The sequence below is a fragment of the Oryza glaberrima genome, chromosome 2 (assembly GCF_000147395.1).
Source record: "Oryza glaberrima chromosome 2, OglaRS2, whole genome shotgun sequence".
Taxonomy (NCBI): Eukaryota; Viridiplantae; Streptophyta; class Magnoliopsida; order Poales; family Poaceae; genus Oryza; species Oryza glaberrima.
The window spans coordinates 32237749-32253189 of NC_068327.1; the positions used below are offsets into that span (position 1 = coordinate 32237749).

At 43.8% G+C, this 15441-nt stretch overlaps 2 protein-coding genes across 3 annotated transcripts; one reads left to right on the top strand and one right to left on the bottom strand.

Annotated features, from left to right (window-relative positions):
• The first annotated feature begins 586 nt into the window (after nt 1-586).
• Nucleotides 587-7539, top strand: LOC127762302 (glutamate receptor 2.9-like). Its single transcript, XM_052286747.1, has 4 exons — nt 587-941; nt 3537-4843; nt 5284-5596; nt 5914-7539. Exons 1-4 carry the CDS (start codon nt 665-667, stop codon nt 6969-6971), a joined length of 2955 nt encoding a protein of 984 aa, XP_052142707.1. The 5' UTR covers nt 587-664; the 3' UTR covers nt 6972-7539.
• Nucleotides 7540-7650: 111 nt separating this feature from the next.
• On the bottom strand, nt 7651-15441 carry LOC127762303 (diacylglycerol kinase 7-like). Of its 2 annotated transcripts, none has more exons than XM_052286749.1 (13): nt 14922-15441; nt 13630-13752; nt 13233-13370; nt 13022-13107; nt 12609-12705; nt 11860-11929; nt 11303-11385; nt 10799-10869; nt 9835-9912; nt 8919-9006; nt 8507-8623; nt 8026-8209; nt 7651-7947 (listed from the first exon to the last, which is right to left on the bottom strand). In XM_052286749.1, the coding sequence occupies exons 1-12, from the start codon at nt 15267-15269 to the stop codon at nt 8048-8050; spliced, it is 1461 nt and encodes a 486-aa protein (XP_052142709.1). In that variant the 5' UTR covers nt 15270-15441; the 3' UTR covers nt 7651-7947; nt 8026-8047. The 2 variants fall into 2 exon arrangements, with proteins under 2 accessions (XP_052142709.1, XP_052142708.1); XM_052286748.1 differs by having other exon boundaries at nt 7651-7929; nt 14922-15436.

Below are 15441 nucleotides of genomic sequence, written 5' to 3' on the forward strand. Positions count from 1 at the left end.
CGCGACCTCGAGTCCTCCTTTCCACCGACCCTTCCGACCGGTTCTTCCGGTGCCACGCACTCACCGAGCAGCGCAGCAAGGTCAAGTCAACAATGCAAGCGACGGAAAAGTCCCGTATTATTTTTAGAAACACAAACACAGGCACTTATTACACACACTGACCTATATGAACACAGCCCCCCCCCCCCCTATCAGCATATCTTGAAATTGACGAAGTTACCACAAGCATTTCGTCGAGGCTAGGGTGACATATCTTAAGATTGATGAAGTCACCACCAACGTCTCGCTGTCGACGAGTACGTTTTTATCCCACTGAAAGAATAATTATATGCGCATATATTTAGATTAACGAATTCATCGTAGGTATCTCGCTGAGACTAGACCGACATATTTTGAGATTGACAAAGTTATCATAGACGTCTTGCTGTCGACAGGTATATCGTTTATCACTGAAAAAATAATTAGCATTCGTGTCAAATTTAGAACTTAATCGGATGGACTGGTTGAAAAAAAAAACTATCCCGTAAAATTTTTATCCGTATATAAAGCTACTGCCGCGTTGGACTGCGGCGGCAGCGCACGGCGAGAGCCAGAAAAATCTGCAACTGCTAGTGCGAGTGCAAGTGGTGGTTGCTGAGAGCCTGAGATTGTGATGCGGGTGTAGATGGCGAGGCGGTCCTGCTTCTTCTTCCTCCTCCCGCTCCTGGTTGCGGCGCTCGCGGGGAGCCCGGTGGTCACGGCCCAGCGGAATGCGCTGCCGGCGGCGGCGAGCGTCCGGGTCGGGGTGATCCTGAACTTGACGTCGGCGGTCGGGGTGAGGCGGCGGGTCGGCATCCAGATGGCGGTGGAGGACTACTACGCCGCGAACCCCGGGTCGGCGACGAGGGTGGAGCTCCATTTCAGGGACTCGGCCGGGGACGTCCTCCCCGCCGCTTCCGCCGGTAAGCTCGCCGCCTCTCCCATTCCTTGCTCGAACTAATCAACTAACTAATGATGCTTAGACTACTACTAGTACTAATTTATTACGACGCCTAGTTTGACGGCTTGAATGGATAGTTCGCAGCGATTTCCTAGAATCAATTGCTGATGGCCTGATTAGCTATGCTCTGCTCTGCTCATATGTGGGTGAATTTGCACAAAACGTCGAAAATATCTGCAAATTTAAGGAGTTTTTTTGTTCGTTTTATATAGTCGCGTGTGGGTTTGAGTCCTTTGTAATCCGAGCCAGTAGATGTTGTTCGTACGTATATGTCTGCATCGCATGATGCATAAGCATCTTGATGCAGATGATGCAAAAAAAAAAAAAAAAAAGCTTCATAGCTGCCATTGTCATGTTGTATTGTCAACTGTGCTCCTGAAATTATGTAGATATGTACGTTCTTTTGTTTGGCTGTCGCTGATACTCCCTTCTATCAGAATAGTTTCTCTTGAAAACGTTGAATTAAAACCCTTATTAAGCTTTTGCAATGATATGCTCGCATGCAAAGGGTCTTGTTGTCTTCCTTGATGCTGACCCAACTGATGTTGTCAAGAGAATATGCCACCTTGTCTTCAAATCAACGCCGGAACAGGAGGACAGATTAGACATTAATTAATTGTTTTTGGTAATCCCATTTCTGTATTAGGATCTCAGCTAATCAGTCTTATATTGTTCTGACATTTCTAACCTCGAATCCACTAGTCATAGACCCCCAACTCTCACGTACAATTGTATATACTATCAGTTTTGTCAGAGTAGATACGTGTCTATATGAGATATGCTTGTTTAGAGACCTCCGTTGCTACTTGTCTACAATATGCTACAGCTCCATGCATGATGCATGTCGCCTTCTAATTTGTTTAATCACTTCGAGTTGGACTAGTAGTCATCTCTACCCATTAAAATCACGATGGCACGTACCAACGATTTGGTCCGGTTTATGGTGTTCAAACCAGGCTTGATTTGAGTCAAGTGTCAAGTACACGAAATCTTGATGCTTGAATTGTTTAGCTGGTCACAAGTTCTATATAAAGTCTTCCTCGAAATAAATTGTCTCGTCACAAAATGTCAGTGGCCATGAAGGACATGACGATTATATTAATAAAATTTAAGGATGCGAAGAGGACGTTTTAAAATGTCAATCCCTTTCGTTGCTGACCTAAAACTCTCGCATACGTCCTTAAGTTGTAAAACTGAATCTAATTTCCGAATGTAAGCAGATAATTCTAACCAAGTAACTTCGATCAGCTGACAACGATATTGAGAAGATTTTAGCTGAAGATGCAGACGTCTGTGTGAGTATGTGTAGTGTAGGGATAAGAGAAACCTGTGCCATTTGCGCGTTTTGCGCGATCGGATTTGGACGACGTGGAGTTCTGAATTTTCCAAAGCGTGTGGAGTGAGGCCATTGGCTCCAGCATAGACCATAGACTTACTGTAGAGATGGTCAAGTGCAGTTTTTAATGGCCCTGAAAAAATGCCATAATTTGTATAGATATACAAGGTCCTTTTCAGTTTGTGACAAGTCGTTCTTTTGTCTATTAGTATCACATGTCAGCACCCAGCAGTAGCATTCATGAAAACTGTGTAGTGTACACTGTACCATTGCTTCTACTGTACTCCTAAGTTCTAACTGGAGTAGAATTATCTGGTAGGGTAATATTATGAGTCATCGTATGATCAAGACTGCCAATCGTGTTAGTGTATAATTATCTGGTAGGGTAATATTAGTGTAGACTGTGTATTATCAGGAGGACTGAAGGAACAAAATGGAATCGTAGTTGCAGTCCAGTCACCCCAGACTCTGCTTTGCACCTAAGCTACTCCCTCCGTCCTATAATATAAGAGATTTTGAGTTTTTGCTTGCACTATTTGACCACTCGTCTTATTCAAAAAAAATTTAGAATTATTATTTATTTTTTTTGACTTACTTTATTATCTAAAGTACTATAAACACAACTTTTCGTTTTTTATATTTGCACAAATTTTTTGAATAAGACGAGTGGTCAAACAATGCAAACAAAAACTCAAAATCCCTCGTATTATAGAACGGAGGGAGTACCATTTTTGCCTGATCTGGTCTAAATCTGGGTCAAGGAACGTCTCACCGAAAGAAGAACCTGGTGTTCTTTCTTTAGGTTTTGATGCCCAATATCTGTTCATACCAATTTGTTCAAATCAAGCATCGAACCCCACTGAATAGTTGCTTTTGTTTTGATTCTTCTGTTATGTAGAGTTGTTCATCTTTTAAGATTTTTTTTTTTAAAAAAGAAAGCCATATCAATGAAATGATCTAATTTCGAAAAAATAACTGATTAGAATGCTAGAAATGACTTGACTTCGCACCAGTAATCAATAATAAGTGATATGCATCAAGTTGATTAATGATGCAATAAACGGTATCAAAACTCTTTTCACAATTGATAGTCTCAAGAACTGTCAGATTAGAAGCTGAAATAACTGTCAGATCAACAACTTTCATAATTGATAGTCTCAACTGCGAAATTCTTGGCTCCAATTTCTGAGCGGCTGCTCGTTGTTGTTGCTGTCGTTGCAGCGGTGGACCTGATCAAGAATGTGCAGGTGCAGGCCATGATCGGGCCACCGAGCTCGGCAGCGACCGAGTTCGTCGCCCACATCGGCAGCCACTCCCGCGTCCCCGTGCTGTCCTACTCCGCCACCTCGCCGTCGCTGTCCCCCGCGCAGACGCCGTTCTTCGTGCGCGCCGCCGTCAACGACTCCTTCCAGGCCGCGCCCGTCGCCGCCGTCCTCGACGCCTTCCGCTGGCGCGCCGCGGCCGTCGTGTACGAGGACTCGCCGTACGGGAGCGGCATCCTCCCGGCGCTCGCCGACGCGCTGCAGGGCGCCGGCGCCAAGATCATGGACCGCACGGCGGTGCCCGTCGACGCCACCGACGACCGCCTCGACGCGCTGCTGTACCGCCTCAGGGCGATGCCGACGCGCGTGTTCGTCGTGCACATGCTCCACAACGTCGCCGGGAGGCTGTTCCGCCGCGCGAAGATGCTCGGCATGATGTCCGGCGGCTACATCTGGGTGGCCACCGACGGCGTCGCCACGTTCATGGACAGGTTCTCCCCGGAGGAGGTCGACGCGATGCAGGGCGTGGTCAGCCTCCGGCCGTACGTGCAGGAGACCGACGCCGTCAAGAACTTCTCGGCGCGGTTCAAGGCGAGGCTACGCCGGGATCACCCCACCGTCGACGATGTCCGTGAGCCGACCGTCCTGAGGTTCTGGGCGTACGACACGGCGTGGGCGATCGCCGCGGCGGCGGAGTCGGCCGGTGTCGCCGGCCCGGCGTTCCAGACACCGCAGACGAGCGCGCCACTGACGGACCTGGACCGGCTCGGCGTGTCGGCCACCGGCACGGCGCTCCTCAACGTCGTCCTGAGCACGACGTTCGACGGGCTCGCCGGCAAGTTCAGGCTCGTCGACGGGCAGCTCCAGCCGCCGGCGTACGAGGTCGTGAACATCATCGGCAAGGGCGCCAGGACGGTCGGGTTCTGGACGCCGGAGTCCGGGATCACGCAAGACCTGAACGCCGGCAGCGCCAAGACGCTGAGGCAAATCCTCTGGCCCGGCGAGCCGCGCGACACGCCGAGAGGCTGGACCGTGTCGCCGAGCGGGCTGCCGCTCCGTGTCAGCGTGCCGACGAAGCGGGGCTTCACGCAGTTCGTCGACGTCGGCAACGTCACAGCGACCGGGCGGCGAAACATCACCGGCTACTGCATCGACGTGTTCGACGAGGTCATGAAGATTATGCCCTATCCGGTGAGCTACGTGTACGACCCTTACCCCGATAGCCCGGAATCTTACGAGAAGCTCGTCGACCAGGTGTCGTCACAGGTCAGTACATGCCAAAGTTCAAGAGTTCTTGAGACAATCTGTTCGTTTGATTTGTTCGATCAGAGGGACGTGGATTTTCACCCACTCGTTGTTTACATATTATCTAAATAGTTAGCAATTTTTTTTTTAAAAAAATGATAACATGGATGAATATAAAATATAACACTCCACAAACATGCAATATCAAATTCGATTTTTGTTAGTTGAAAAAAAACAAATTAAATTGAAAATAGTTATAGCTCATTCACATATGTATTTGTTATTTTTGTTGCAACTTGTAGAAGCTGAATTTTAACTATATGTTTGTGGAGTGATATATTTAATACTAATCTATGTTGCCAATTTTTTTTCAAAAAATTATAACTATTTAGATGACATATACGAAGCATGAAATCACTTTACCCGATCAGAGTGGTTGAATTGCAATGTTTGGTTTGCAGAAGGCAGATGCGGTGGTGGGGGATGTGACGATCACGGCGAGCAGGATGGAGGAGGTGGACTTCACGATGCCGTTCACGGAGTCGGGGTGGTCGATGGTGGTGGCGGTGCAGAAGGAGACGAGCACGAGCATGTGGATCTTCCTGCAGCCGCTCACCACCAGCCTCTGGCTCGCCAGCCTCGCCTTCTTCTGCTTCACCGGCTTCGTCGTCTGGGTGATCGAGCACCGCATCAACGAGGAGTTCCGCGGCACGCCATGGCAGCAGTTCGGCCTCATCTTCTACTTCTCCTTCTCCACCCTCGTCTTCTCCCACAGTACGTGCTTGCATCCTCCTTTTCTTCTCTAGCTCATTTCTACTCCCTCCATCTCTAAATATTTAACGCCGTTAACCTTTTTAAGCATGTTTAATCGTTTGTCTTATTCAAAAACTTGAGTAGTAGTACTATATTTAACAATAAATCAAATGATATGAAAATAATTAATAATTACTTAATTTTTTAAATAAGACGAATGGTCAAACATGTTTAAAAAAGTGAACGGTGTTAAATATTTAGAGACGGAGGGAGTACTTTCTACTACCAATTCAGCAACATGATTTTTGAGTGGCGATTTCAATTGTGTTTTTTTTTAGAGGAGAAGCTGGAGAGCAACCTGTCGAGGTTCGTGGTGATCATATGGGTGTTCGTGGTGCTGATACTGACGTCGAGCTACACGGCGAGCCTGACGTCGATGCTGACCGTCCAGAAGCTGCAGCCGACGGTGACCGACGTGAGGGAGCTCCTGAGGCGAGGCGACTACATCGGGTTCCAGGAGGGGACCTTCATCGTGCCGGTGCTCGAGAAGATGGGCTTCGAGGGGAGGATGAGGAGCTACAGCACGGTGGACCAGTACGCCGACGCGCTGTCCAAAGGCTCGGCGAACGGCGGCGTCGCCGCCATCTTCGACGAGATCCCCTACCTCAAGCTCTTCCTCTCGCAGTACTGCGACGGCTACACCATGGTCGGACCAATCTACAAGACCGACGGCTTCGGGTTCGTGTTCCCGAGAGGGTCGCCGATGGTGGCGGACGTGTCGCGGGCGATCCTGACGCTGGCGGAGGGGGAGAAGATGGCGCAGATCGAGAAGAAGTGGCTCGGCGAGCCCGGCGCGTGCCAGAGCCAGGGCAGCGCCGTCGGCTCGTCGAACCTCAGCTTCCGGAGCTTCGGTGGGCTGTTCCTCATCACCGGCGTGGTCACCAGCGCCATGCTCCTCATCTACCTCGCCGTCTTCTTCTACCGCGAGCGCGACGAGCTCCGTGCGGCGGAGGCGGCCGCCGCCGCCTCCGGCTCCGGCTCCGGCTCCGGGAGACGGTCGCTGCGGCGGCTGCGCGCGTGGGCGCGGCACTACGACCAGAAGGACCTCAAGTCCCCGACGTTCAAGAGGAGGTGGAGCGACGAGTCCGTGAGGAATGGCAGCGAGTACGCCGCGAGCCGGACGCCGAGGTGGGGCGACGAGAGCCCGTGCAACGTCGCCGGCGCCGCCGACGCCGACGCCGGACGGATCCCGGAGGAAGTCGTCGGCGGCATGAGCCCGTTCAGCATCTCCACGAGCTCGGACGAGAGGAACGGCGCTGTGTCTCCGGCGGCGGCGGAGTTCGATAACTCGTCCGATCGGGCAGCGGTGGTGGCGGGAACATCTCAACCGCGGTAGATGTACATGTGACATGGCAAGTTCTCCCAGTAGACGTGTCCGGTAGGATATGAACATTGACAGGTCAAGTACAAGTAGTGTGCAACCGTCTCCTCGCCTGTAGATAGATCCTAGTACTACTGTACTACTACCAGTAGATGAGAAAATCAGCAACTTGACCGATGAAGCATTGGCAGTGGCTTTGTAAAGTGTAATATGGCAACAATAATATGTGATTAATGTAGATGTATTTTGGGAATCAAATACATACATGAAAGCATGTTCGTCGGTATACTACCTCTTAACTACTTAAAAAATTGATAAATTTCCGTTCGTCATACTTATTTTCCCTAAACACATCTTAGAGACTAAGCTTATATATCTTAATATTGACTTATTGTCGATAAGAAGCAGGGCATACATGCACTCATGTTAAGTTTAGTACTTAAACCAGCTAAAAAAATTGATAAATTTCCGTTAGTCATACTTATTTTCCCTAAACACATCTTAGAGACTAAGCTTATATATCTTAATATTGAGTTATTGTCGATATGAAGTAGTACATACATGCACTCATGTTAAGTCTAGTACTTAAACCAGCTAAATAGGTTCTACTACATTCCACTCACTGGGCGACACTCAATTCACAACCCTACCAGAATTTTGGCATTGAAAATAGCGACAAACTGAACATATCCTCAGTTCAAGCCCAGCAGCAAAAGATTTCCAAATTGGCATAACAGGAGGGGAAATCTGAGTAATTTACAGTACATTGTGTTTTTCCACTTGATTTTTTTGTTTGTTTTGACGGTAAAAATACATTACAAATCAAGTTATATTTGATTTCCACTGAAATAACCTACGACACAACATAATTTATATGATACAACAGTACATTTTGCCCGATTGTGCTCCGGCCATGGCTAATCCCTGCAGCTGCTCCCGAACTATACATAATCTAACGATCTAGAATACAACCCTGGTATGAAATGCAAAACTGACGACCGGTGAGTAGGGAGCTATCAGCAAACGAGATGCTGTACAGAGCAGAAAAATGAACTTTCAGGAATATTACCTGATTGAAATCGGGGAAGATCTCATTGCTCCCCATTTATCATCAGAGAAGGGTAAGGAACTTTGTTTATCTCGATAATGGTTGACTGCTCCTGTAGGAGTGGTTGTTTCCATGGCTCTCCATCCATCTGAACATACGCACGATTCCATTGGCCACCCCTCATTTCAAACTTGATGGCTGCAGCCTGATACATGGCAGCGGTTTCAGAGGCCAAGGTATTATAAGTTCATGAAGACCAGAAAAAAAAATTGAAGAACATCTCCCAGTCTACCTAATATTCAGAACATTTTCTACTCCAAGCAAATCTTGTGGTGTTTGAGCTTGTTATAGACAATGTGGATTGCATGAAACACTTGAGGTTTCATAGTTTTTTTTTTCCCCCAACAGACCATAAGATCCCATATGGGCATCCCAAATTCCCATAGAGCAATTCCTTGCCAATACTCAATAGAAATATAGTGTGCCAAACAAATGTAAGTACCTGAGCAATGTGCTTTGCTTTAATTAGCTCAGCCATAACGAATGAAGCATGCCAACCTTCTTTCAGACCGAATATTTCAAGCAATCCATCATCGGAATGAGCTTCGACAAAACCTTTCTGGGATTTGGAATAGAATAAAGCATCATTTTGTTTTCAAGAAAAGAAAAAGATGAACACATAATTTGCATATAAATGCAAATACCGCATGCGCATTCCCATTAAATGCAGCTGATTCTAGCTACTGCATCAACTAAACTGACAGAACGATTTCTTAAATAATACATAATTATTTGAAAGAATACTGAGCAATCATCCATGATGCAACTTTATAGTCATAGAAAGCCCTACATAAACAAACTAAAATTGAGAGAACATATGCAATGAACATGATAAATGTATATTAACTACTAACCTTTTCAAGGTAATCAGGTTTAAGATCACCCCATGGATGCCTTCCACTGCCGTAGTTGTATAAATTTAAGACCACCAGGGATCTAACACTGCAGTTGGGAAAAGAATGCAAGCTGTGAAATACAGAACCGGATTCATACAGCACATTCAAAAGAAAGATGAGAACAATAGCTACTTAAGTTCCAAACTTCTCCCAAATGGGAAGATAATCAATTCAACTTGTATGTCCAGAATTTATTATATGCTGACATTTCTTCCGAGCTTCATAACAGTATCATAGCACACATTACATTCTGAATGCCTGACACACCAGGTCACCAGCCAGTATGTACAGGAATACAGGATCAGAATTTCATGCTTCTGGTATTTTTAGAGAGAGTTTTTCACTACTAGAATGTTTGGGGCAGAAGGATGAAGGGCCACTAAGACATTCATATATAGGAACGTAGTAGTATCTTTAAACTTTTGGCATCACACAATTTAGGAAAATATGTAAAATCCTACAATCATATTTGAACCTATTGTATTAATCTTAATTACTTTTTTTTTCATATTTTCAGCTGAAGATTTGTGAACACGGGTCAGCATGGCATCAGGTCATGTATATGCATACATTGTCCGTTACCAAGTGTCATCCATTATCCCTAGCTTATTACTTACACTAGTACTATACCCGTTTATTGCAACAGGATCTGGAGTAATACGGGGTGGGCCGGTTTGGTTTTTTACAGGGTGGGCTGGTTCGGGTTTTTACGGAATATTCTCGCGTTGCACGGGAGGGAGGAAGACGACTGCGTATTTAAAGTAGTAGAGATTTAACAAAATGTCAGCATCTCACAGAATTGTTGAGTGATTCTTTTAAGGATCATAATTGTTTAAAAGCCTTTTTTTTCATATAAAAGAAACCAACAACTTGCCTTGAAGGCATTGTAACTTGCTCCCATTCAGAACAATTGACTTTTTTAATGTAAAGTCGCAAAATGTTCTTAAGCCCCCTGCAACAACAAACCATTCTATCAGCTTCAAACAAAGATAAAAAGAAGTGTGCAAACAAAGGAAGAATATCATAGCATAGCTGTAATTTTATTAAACCATCAAAACATGGAGAGAAGCTAAAGACATAGTTGATTGCTATTGCATCATGATTAGTGCCATGGGCACATGAAATTTTTTTGGATAATGATGGACACATGAAACTTGAATTCATGTCGTCAGATGTTAACTAAGAACAAATTCATCACGATGTTTAGATCCATGATATATCTTAGAAGTTTGGTACTCCCTCCGTTTCAAGTTATAAGACGTTTTGACTTTGGTCAAAGTCAAACTACTCTAAATTTGACTAACTTTGTAGAAAAAAGTAGTAATATTTACAACATGAAACATGAAACTTGAATTCATGTCGTCAGATGTTAACTAAGAACAAATTCATCACGATGTTTAGATCCATGATATATCTTAGAAGTTTGGTACTCCCTCCGTTTCAGGTTATAAGACGTTTTGACTTTGGTCAAAGTCAAACTACTCTAAATTTGACTAACTTTGTAGAAAAAAGTAGTAATATTTACAACACCAACATAGTTTCATTGAATCTATAATTGGATAAATTTTCATAATATATTTGTCTTGGGTTAAAAATATTACTACTTTTTTCTAAAAAAATAGTCAAACTTAGAGTAGTTTGACTTTGACCAAAGTCAAAACGTCTTATAACCTGAAACGGAGGGAATATATCAAATGATCAAAAAATCCTATAATTAACCTAAAATCATGGCAGCTTCCGGATTCTTGAGTGGATCAAAACAAAACTGCCTGACACCATAAAGTTCGGACTTTGGAGCCATTTTAGAATCCATGGAAAGGCAGGCTGTCTTTATATACCTTAACTGAGGGCTTGCTGTACAAGGTGTGCAGAACCACCCCTGTGTGCAGCTATAACCAGCATATATCAACTGCACGAGAATAAAAACAAAGATCATTACAAGAATCATTTATAAGATAAACATGACTGTGATACCAACAACTATGTTACAGAAACTGAGATTATTCACAAAAGCATACAAATAAGACATTGAAGCTGGGTTATTTCTTTTTTCCAATTTCAAATATGTTATATAAGCGGTGTCTCATCTAACCCATGTATCAGGTATGCACAGTAGGTTTCGTAGGATAATAGAACATCCGGAACTTACTGTAAAATGAGGGTACATAAACACAAGTTTTGTGCATGTGTGGGAATATGTGATCTATCAGCTGTCATACTTATCTGCTACTTACAAAATATGCAAGTGACATAATGACATTTAACTAGAACACTCTGAATGCAAGGACTTTTAAGCTAATTAACAATACAGAAATAAAGAAAATCTGTCAGCAACTCAGCACCTTATTTGCAACAGGCCCTTGAGCAAGATATGGCTTTTCATCACGAAGATGGTGGAAGCCATAAGCAACTTGGGCATCCATCCCTGTTCAATATAAAATAAGGAGCACTCAGCGATGACCAAGATTCCAAATAATTGCAAGAAGCCATAAGATTCACAAGAGAAAAATCATTAAACAAGTATTAATTTCTTGATGAAACTTAAACAATCATTACATCTACATGTCCTACAACTTTATGTCATTACAGCAATTAGGAACACCATCTTAAGTTTTAGTTTATTTATGTCACTCAGATTTTCAAACGACCAGCTGAAATACTAATTTGTCATTTTATTGAAAGTCTAATCACATGGGAACTAAAGCAAAAACTTAGAACCTAGTCACCTAACCACCAATTTATTAACCAGATGGTCTGAATATTAAAGATCTCTAGCATAGGCAGGATAGAGATAGGATTTATTTCATGAGAATTAATGCTTCTACCAAATGTAATCACCATGTAAAGTTCATGGGAAAAAAACAGAAGGAACAAATAAAAAAGGTTGATTAAGGATTACCAATGCTAAGGTAGTTGTAGAATACTCCTTTATAGCAAGAAGCTTTCTCAGGTAACTCAGTGCCATTCTCCTGCACAATATTAGATTTGGTCCTTTAACAAAACCATATGTATTAACATGTTCATCCGAGAACATTCACAAAAAAGGAGGCGGTGTGATGTTTTTTAAGCATTTATTGATAACTGACAGAGGAAAACAAAATGCTAGAGCAATCTATCGAATAATTATATGGACAGGACTACATTGTTGGTGAGTATCTCGTTCTTCACAACAAATGTTAATAAAGTCCACGAAACAGCAATAATCGCATTGGATATGAATAGCATATATGCAACTTGAAGTACTATTGAAAATAGTGAAACATGAACTATTTGAATTATTTCTGGCCTAGATAGCATATAGTGTCATTGTATAACTCAACATACAAATAACTTTCTTCAGGTTTATAGCTCCATTGCTTTCAAATAACTTAATTAACTAGAGTACGGAGTGAATAGTGAAATATTAATAGCATATTAACTATTGCCCTTATTTTTATAACTTCAAAGTATATTACTCTCTCCGTTTTACAATGTAAGACTTTCTAGCATTGCCCACATACATATATATGTTAATGAAACTAAACACATACATATGCTTAGATTCATTAACATATAAATGAATGTGGGCAATGCTAGAAAGTCTTACATTGTGAAACGGAGGAAGTATATATTTATTTCAGAGCAATAAGGTGAATTTATAGTCAAAACCTGGCAAAGTTCCAAGCAGTCTGCAGGTTCCGTTTTCTTAAGTGCATATGGCAACTCTTTTATCTCTCCATCTGGCATCATAACTACAGCTTGCCAACTGCATGAACATTACTGTTTCTCAGTGCAGAAGTTGATGAAGCACCTTTTCACAGTTACTATGAACTTGATAAAAATCAGCAGTACAAAAACTGATAATTAACATATCAACACCTTACTCTGCCTATTTACTGTGAGTGATCATCTTGTGTGTTCACACACTGAATTACTTAGCACAAGTATAGCAGATAGGTGATCACAATTCATATGTTTTATTCAGGAGGGGAACCATATTCTGCAAAGCTAATCATTATTCTGTCCAAGTGAGCTAGCAATAAAAAGGGGAGCTGATAAACGACCAATCATCCCTATCTCACCTGTCAAGACGGCAGGTGGGAGCTGTAGCTGCCTTGCTGAGATAACGCTTCACAGCTGAACGCCAACCAAAGGGAAAAGAGCCACCCTGTTCATATGCTTATTAGTTGTAGTATGAGTGAATCGCTCACCTTCCCTCAAAAGCTTAGTTAACACTGTAAATTACAAAGAAAGGATATAAATAGAACAATTGCATCATATATGGATCCTTACCCATCCAAATGATCTCGCAAGATCATTTCCTGTACCAAGTGGGATGATACCTGTGGGTGGAACTGGTTCTCTTTTCAACCTATAAAGATCTGTGAGACAGCCAAGTACCCAACCAACTGTGCCATCACCACCAGCAACCTGTCAGAAAGAACTAGTGCAAGGATGTTATGCAAAGTAGTTGGAAGACAATGAGTAGCCAACATAGGAGAAATTCAGTAAATAAGGAAAGAACAAGGACACCCTGTCATAAATTATTTTATAAGTAGATAGGATAGTAAAGGAAGCAACAACCTTTCATAAGTTTTAACAGATGCTAATGCTTGACTACTCAAACGTGCAGAGAACTCTAAACTTATAACAAATGCAGTACCCCTAATAAAGTCCATTACGCACGTACCATAATCCTCAATTTTTTTCGAATGGTCTCCGCACAATTGTCACCTTGTTCGGCCAATTTCTCCAAACAACCCAACCCGTAGTTAATGAAATCAGAAGGCTTCACGACAGAGAGATCAAAGACCTGGAAATAGTTTCATCAGTATGTAATATTGTGTCCCAGAACATACAAAAGGATAAGGAAAAAATTCTGAAAACATGTGTGAATACATAAAGTGATCAGTTGATCATATTAAAAAAACAGTTACGAATAATCTTCAAAGTGTAAGTGCAAAATGCTTACATAGGACATCCTCAGGTTCCAAACATTGATGCATAATGAACCCAGATAAAATCCAGTAATTCCATGTTGAGCAAAAAAAAAAAAAAAAAAAAAACTCCGTAAAAGATAACAGTACAATCAAATGACTGTATTCTATTGGAATAGCATGTCAAGCCAAAAATTAGAGGCCGCCGAACTAGTCTCCAGCCACTTACACCTCAGAAGCAAGCATGGAGCTAAAATTCTGATGTTTAAACTTTTGATCTTCCCTCCCTGCCAATCTGCCGCTTACCATCTTCAATATTTTTCTTCATCCCTCCATATCAACAAAGTTCCAGGGCCATGCGAGAAAGTGAGGCACAAATGCACAATCTGCTGGAGGCTGAAGCTTTCACAACACCTATCATGAGCATTTACTACGCATCATCCAACCGCAATGTTAGGAATCTCCATCTCCTCATCCTATCCCCAAGACCCCAACCACACGTCTACACCCCCTCTTCAGAACACACGCTTTTTCGTTGGCACGTCCAAACTCCAATAAGCAACATAAATGCTAATAGTACCAATTGCACGATGAACTTCATGATTCTACTTACGGAGTACTACGTGATAACAACAGGAAATTTAGAAATTCATTTTGGAGATGGAAAATCAAAATCTAGTGCGATACTACTAGCAATCCATTTTCTAGAAAGTAGCAATTGAATTGACCTTATATGGCATTGGTCGAGCCAGAAAATCTTCATCAGATCACACGCGGAGCTGAGGCTGTTGCCCCTCTTTCCGGTAGTAGTACCACTCTAGAACGAAAGTTCATACGTCACCGACAGTGTAATTCCACAGAAATACGTCTAAATCGCTGCGAATTTTCAAAGGAATCTCAAAAGTAATCAATGACTCGCAACTCGCGAAAACCATACCAAGAGCAAGCAACAAGCCAACAACCCACACAGGAACAACCGGGGAGAAGCGTGAAAATTTGGAAACAGGGTTGCACGAGTGGCCGAGCCAATCGGCGATGTCATCACCTGCTCCTCGCTGATGAGCTCGTGGAGCCGCACCTTGAGCTCGGGCCCGTGCCTACCGCCGCTCCGCGAGTTGACGAACACCACCACCGGCGTCACGGCCGCCTCCACCTCCACCTCCCCCTCCTCGCCCCTCTCCGCCGCCGCCGCCACGCCGACGGCCTCGTCCTTGGCCTTCACGGCGGCCGCGACCGCACGCCGAACGTACAGCGGCATGACGACCTGCCTCCGCAGCTCGGCCTTGTCCACCTCCTTCCCCCACACCCCGCACGCGCGCACCGACTCCCAGATCGACACCCTCGCCGACGGCGCCGTCGACGGCGCCCTCGGCGTCTCCTCCGCTCGCTCCATCACCGGAACTACTCCGTATCACTCGCAGCCGCAGCTAAGCAAGAGCAGCTTCGAAATCCCCTCTCCTATGGCGAGCTATGGCGAGCTGGAGTTTTTTTTTTGGCCCGAGATGAAATTGGGGGAAAAAACGTGCCGACTTTTTTTTTCAGTGGGTTTATATAGAGGAGATGAG

Bases quoted from the DNA above. Each gene is read 5' to 3' on its own strand.
- LOC127762302 (XM_052286747.1), top strand. From the start codon at position 665: ATGGCGAGGCGGTCCTGCTTCTTCTTCCTCCTCCCGCTCCTGGTTGCG. The intron at 942-3,536 runs GTAAGCTCGCCG...CTGTCGTTGCAG, and splicing joins CCTCCCCGCCGCTTCCGCCG to CGGTGGACCTGATCAAGAAT. The intron at 4,844-5,283 runs GTCAGTACATGC...TTTGGTTTGCAG, and splicing joins TCGACCAGGTGTCGTCACAG to AAGGCAGATGCGGTGGTGGG.
- LOC127762303 (XM_052286749.1), bottom strand. From the start codon at position 15,269: ATGGAGCGAGCGGAGGAGACGCCGAGGGCGCCGTCGACGGCGCCGTCG. The intron at 13,753-14,921 runs GTGATGACATCG...AACTATTTCCAG, and splicing joins AGCTCATCAGCGAGGAGCAG to GTCTTTGATCTCTCTGTCGT. The intron at 11,386-11,859 runs GTAATCCTTAAT...TATATTGAACAG, and splicing joins CTACAACTACCTTAGCATTG to GGATGGATGCCCAAGTTGCT.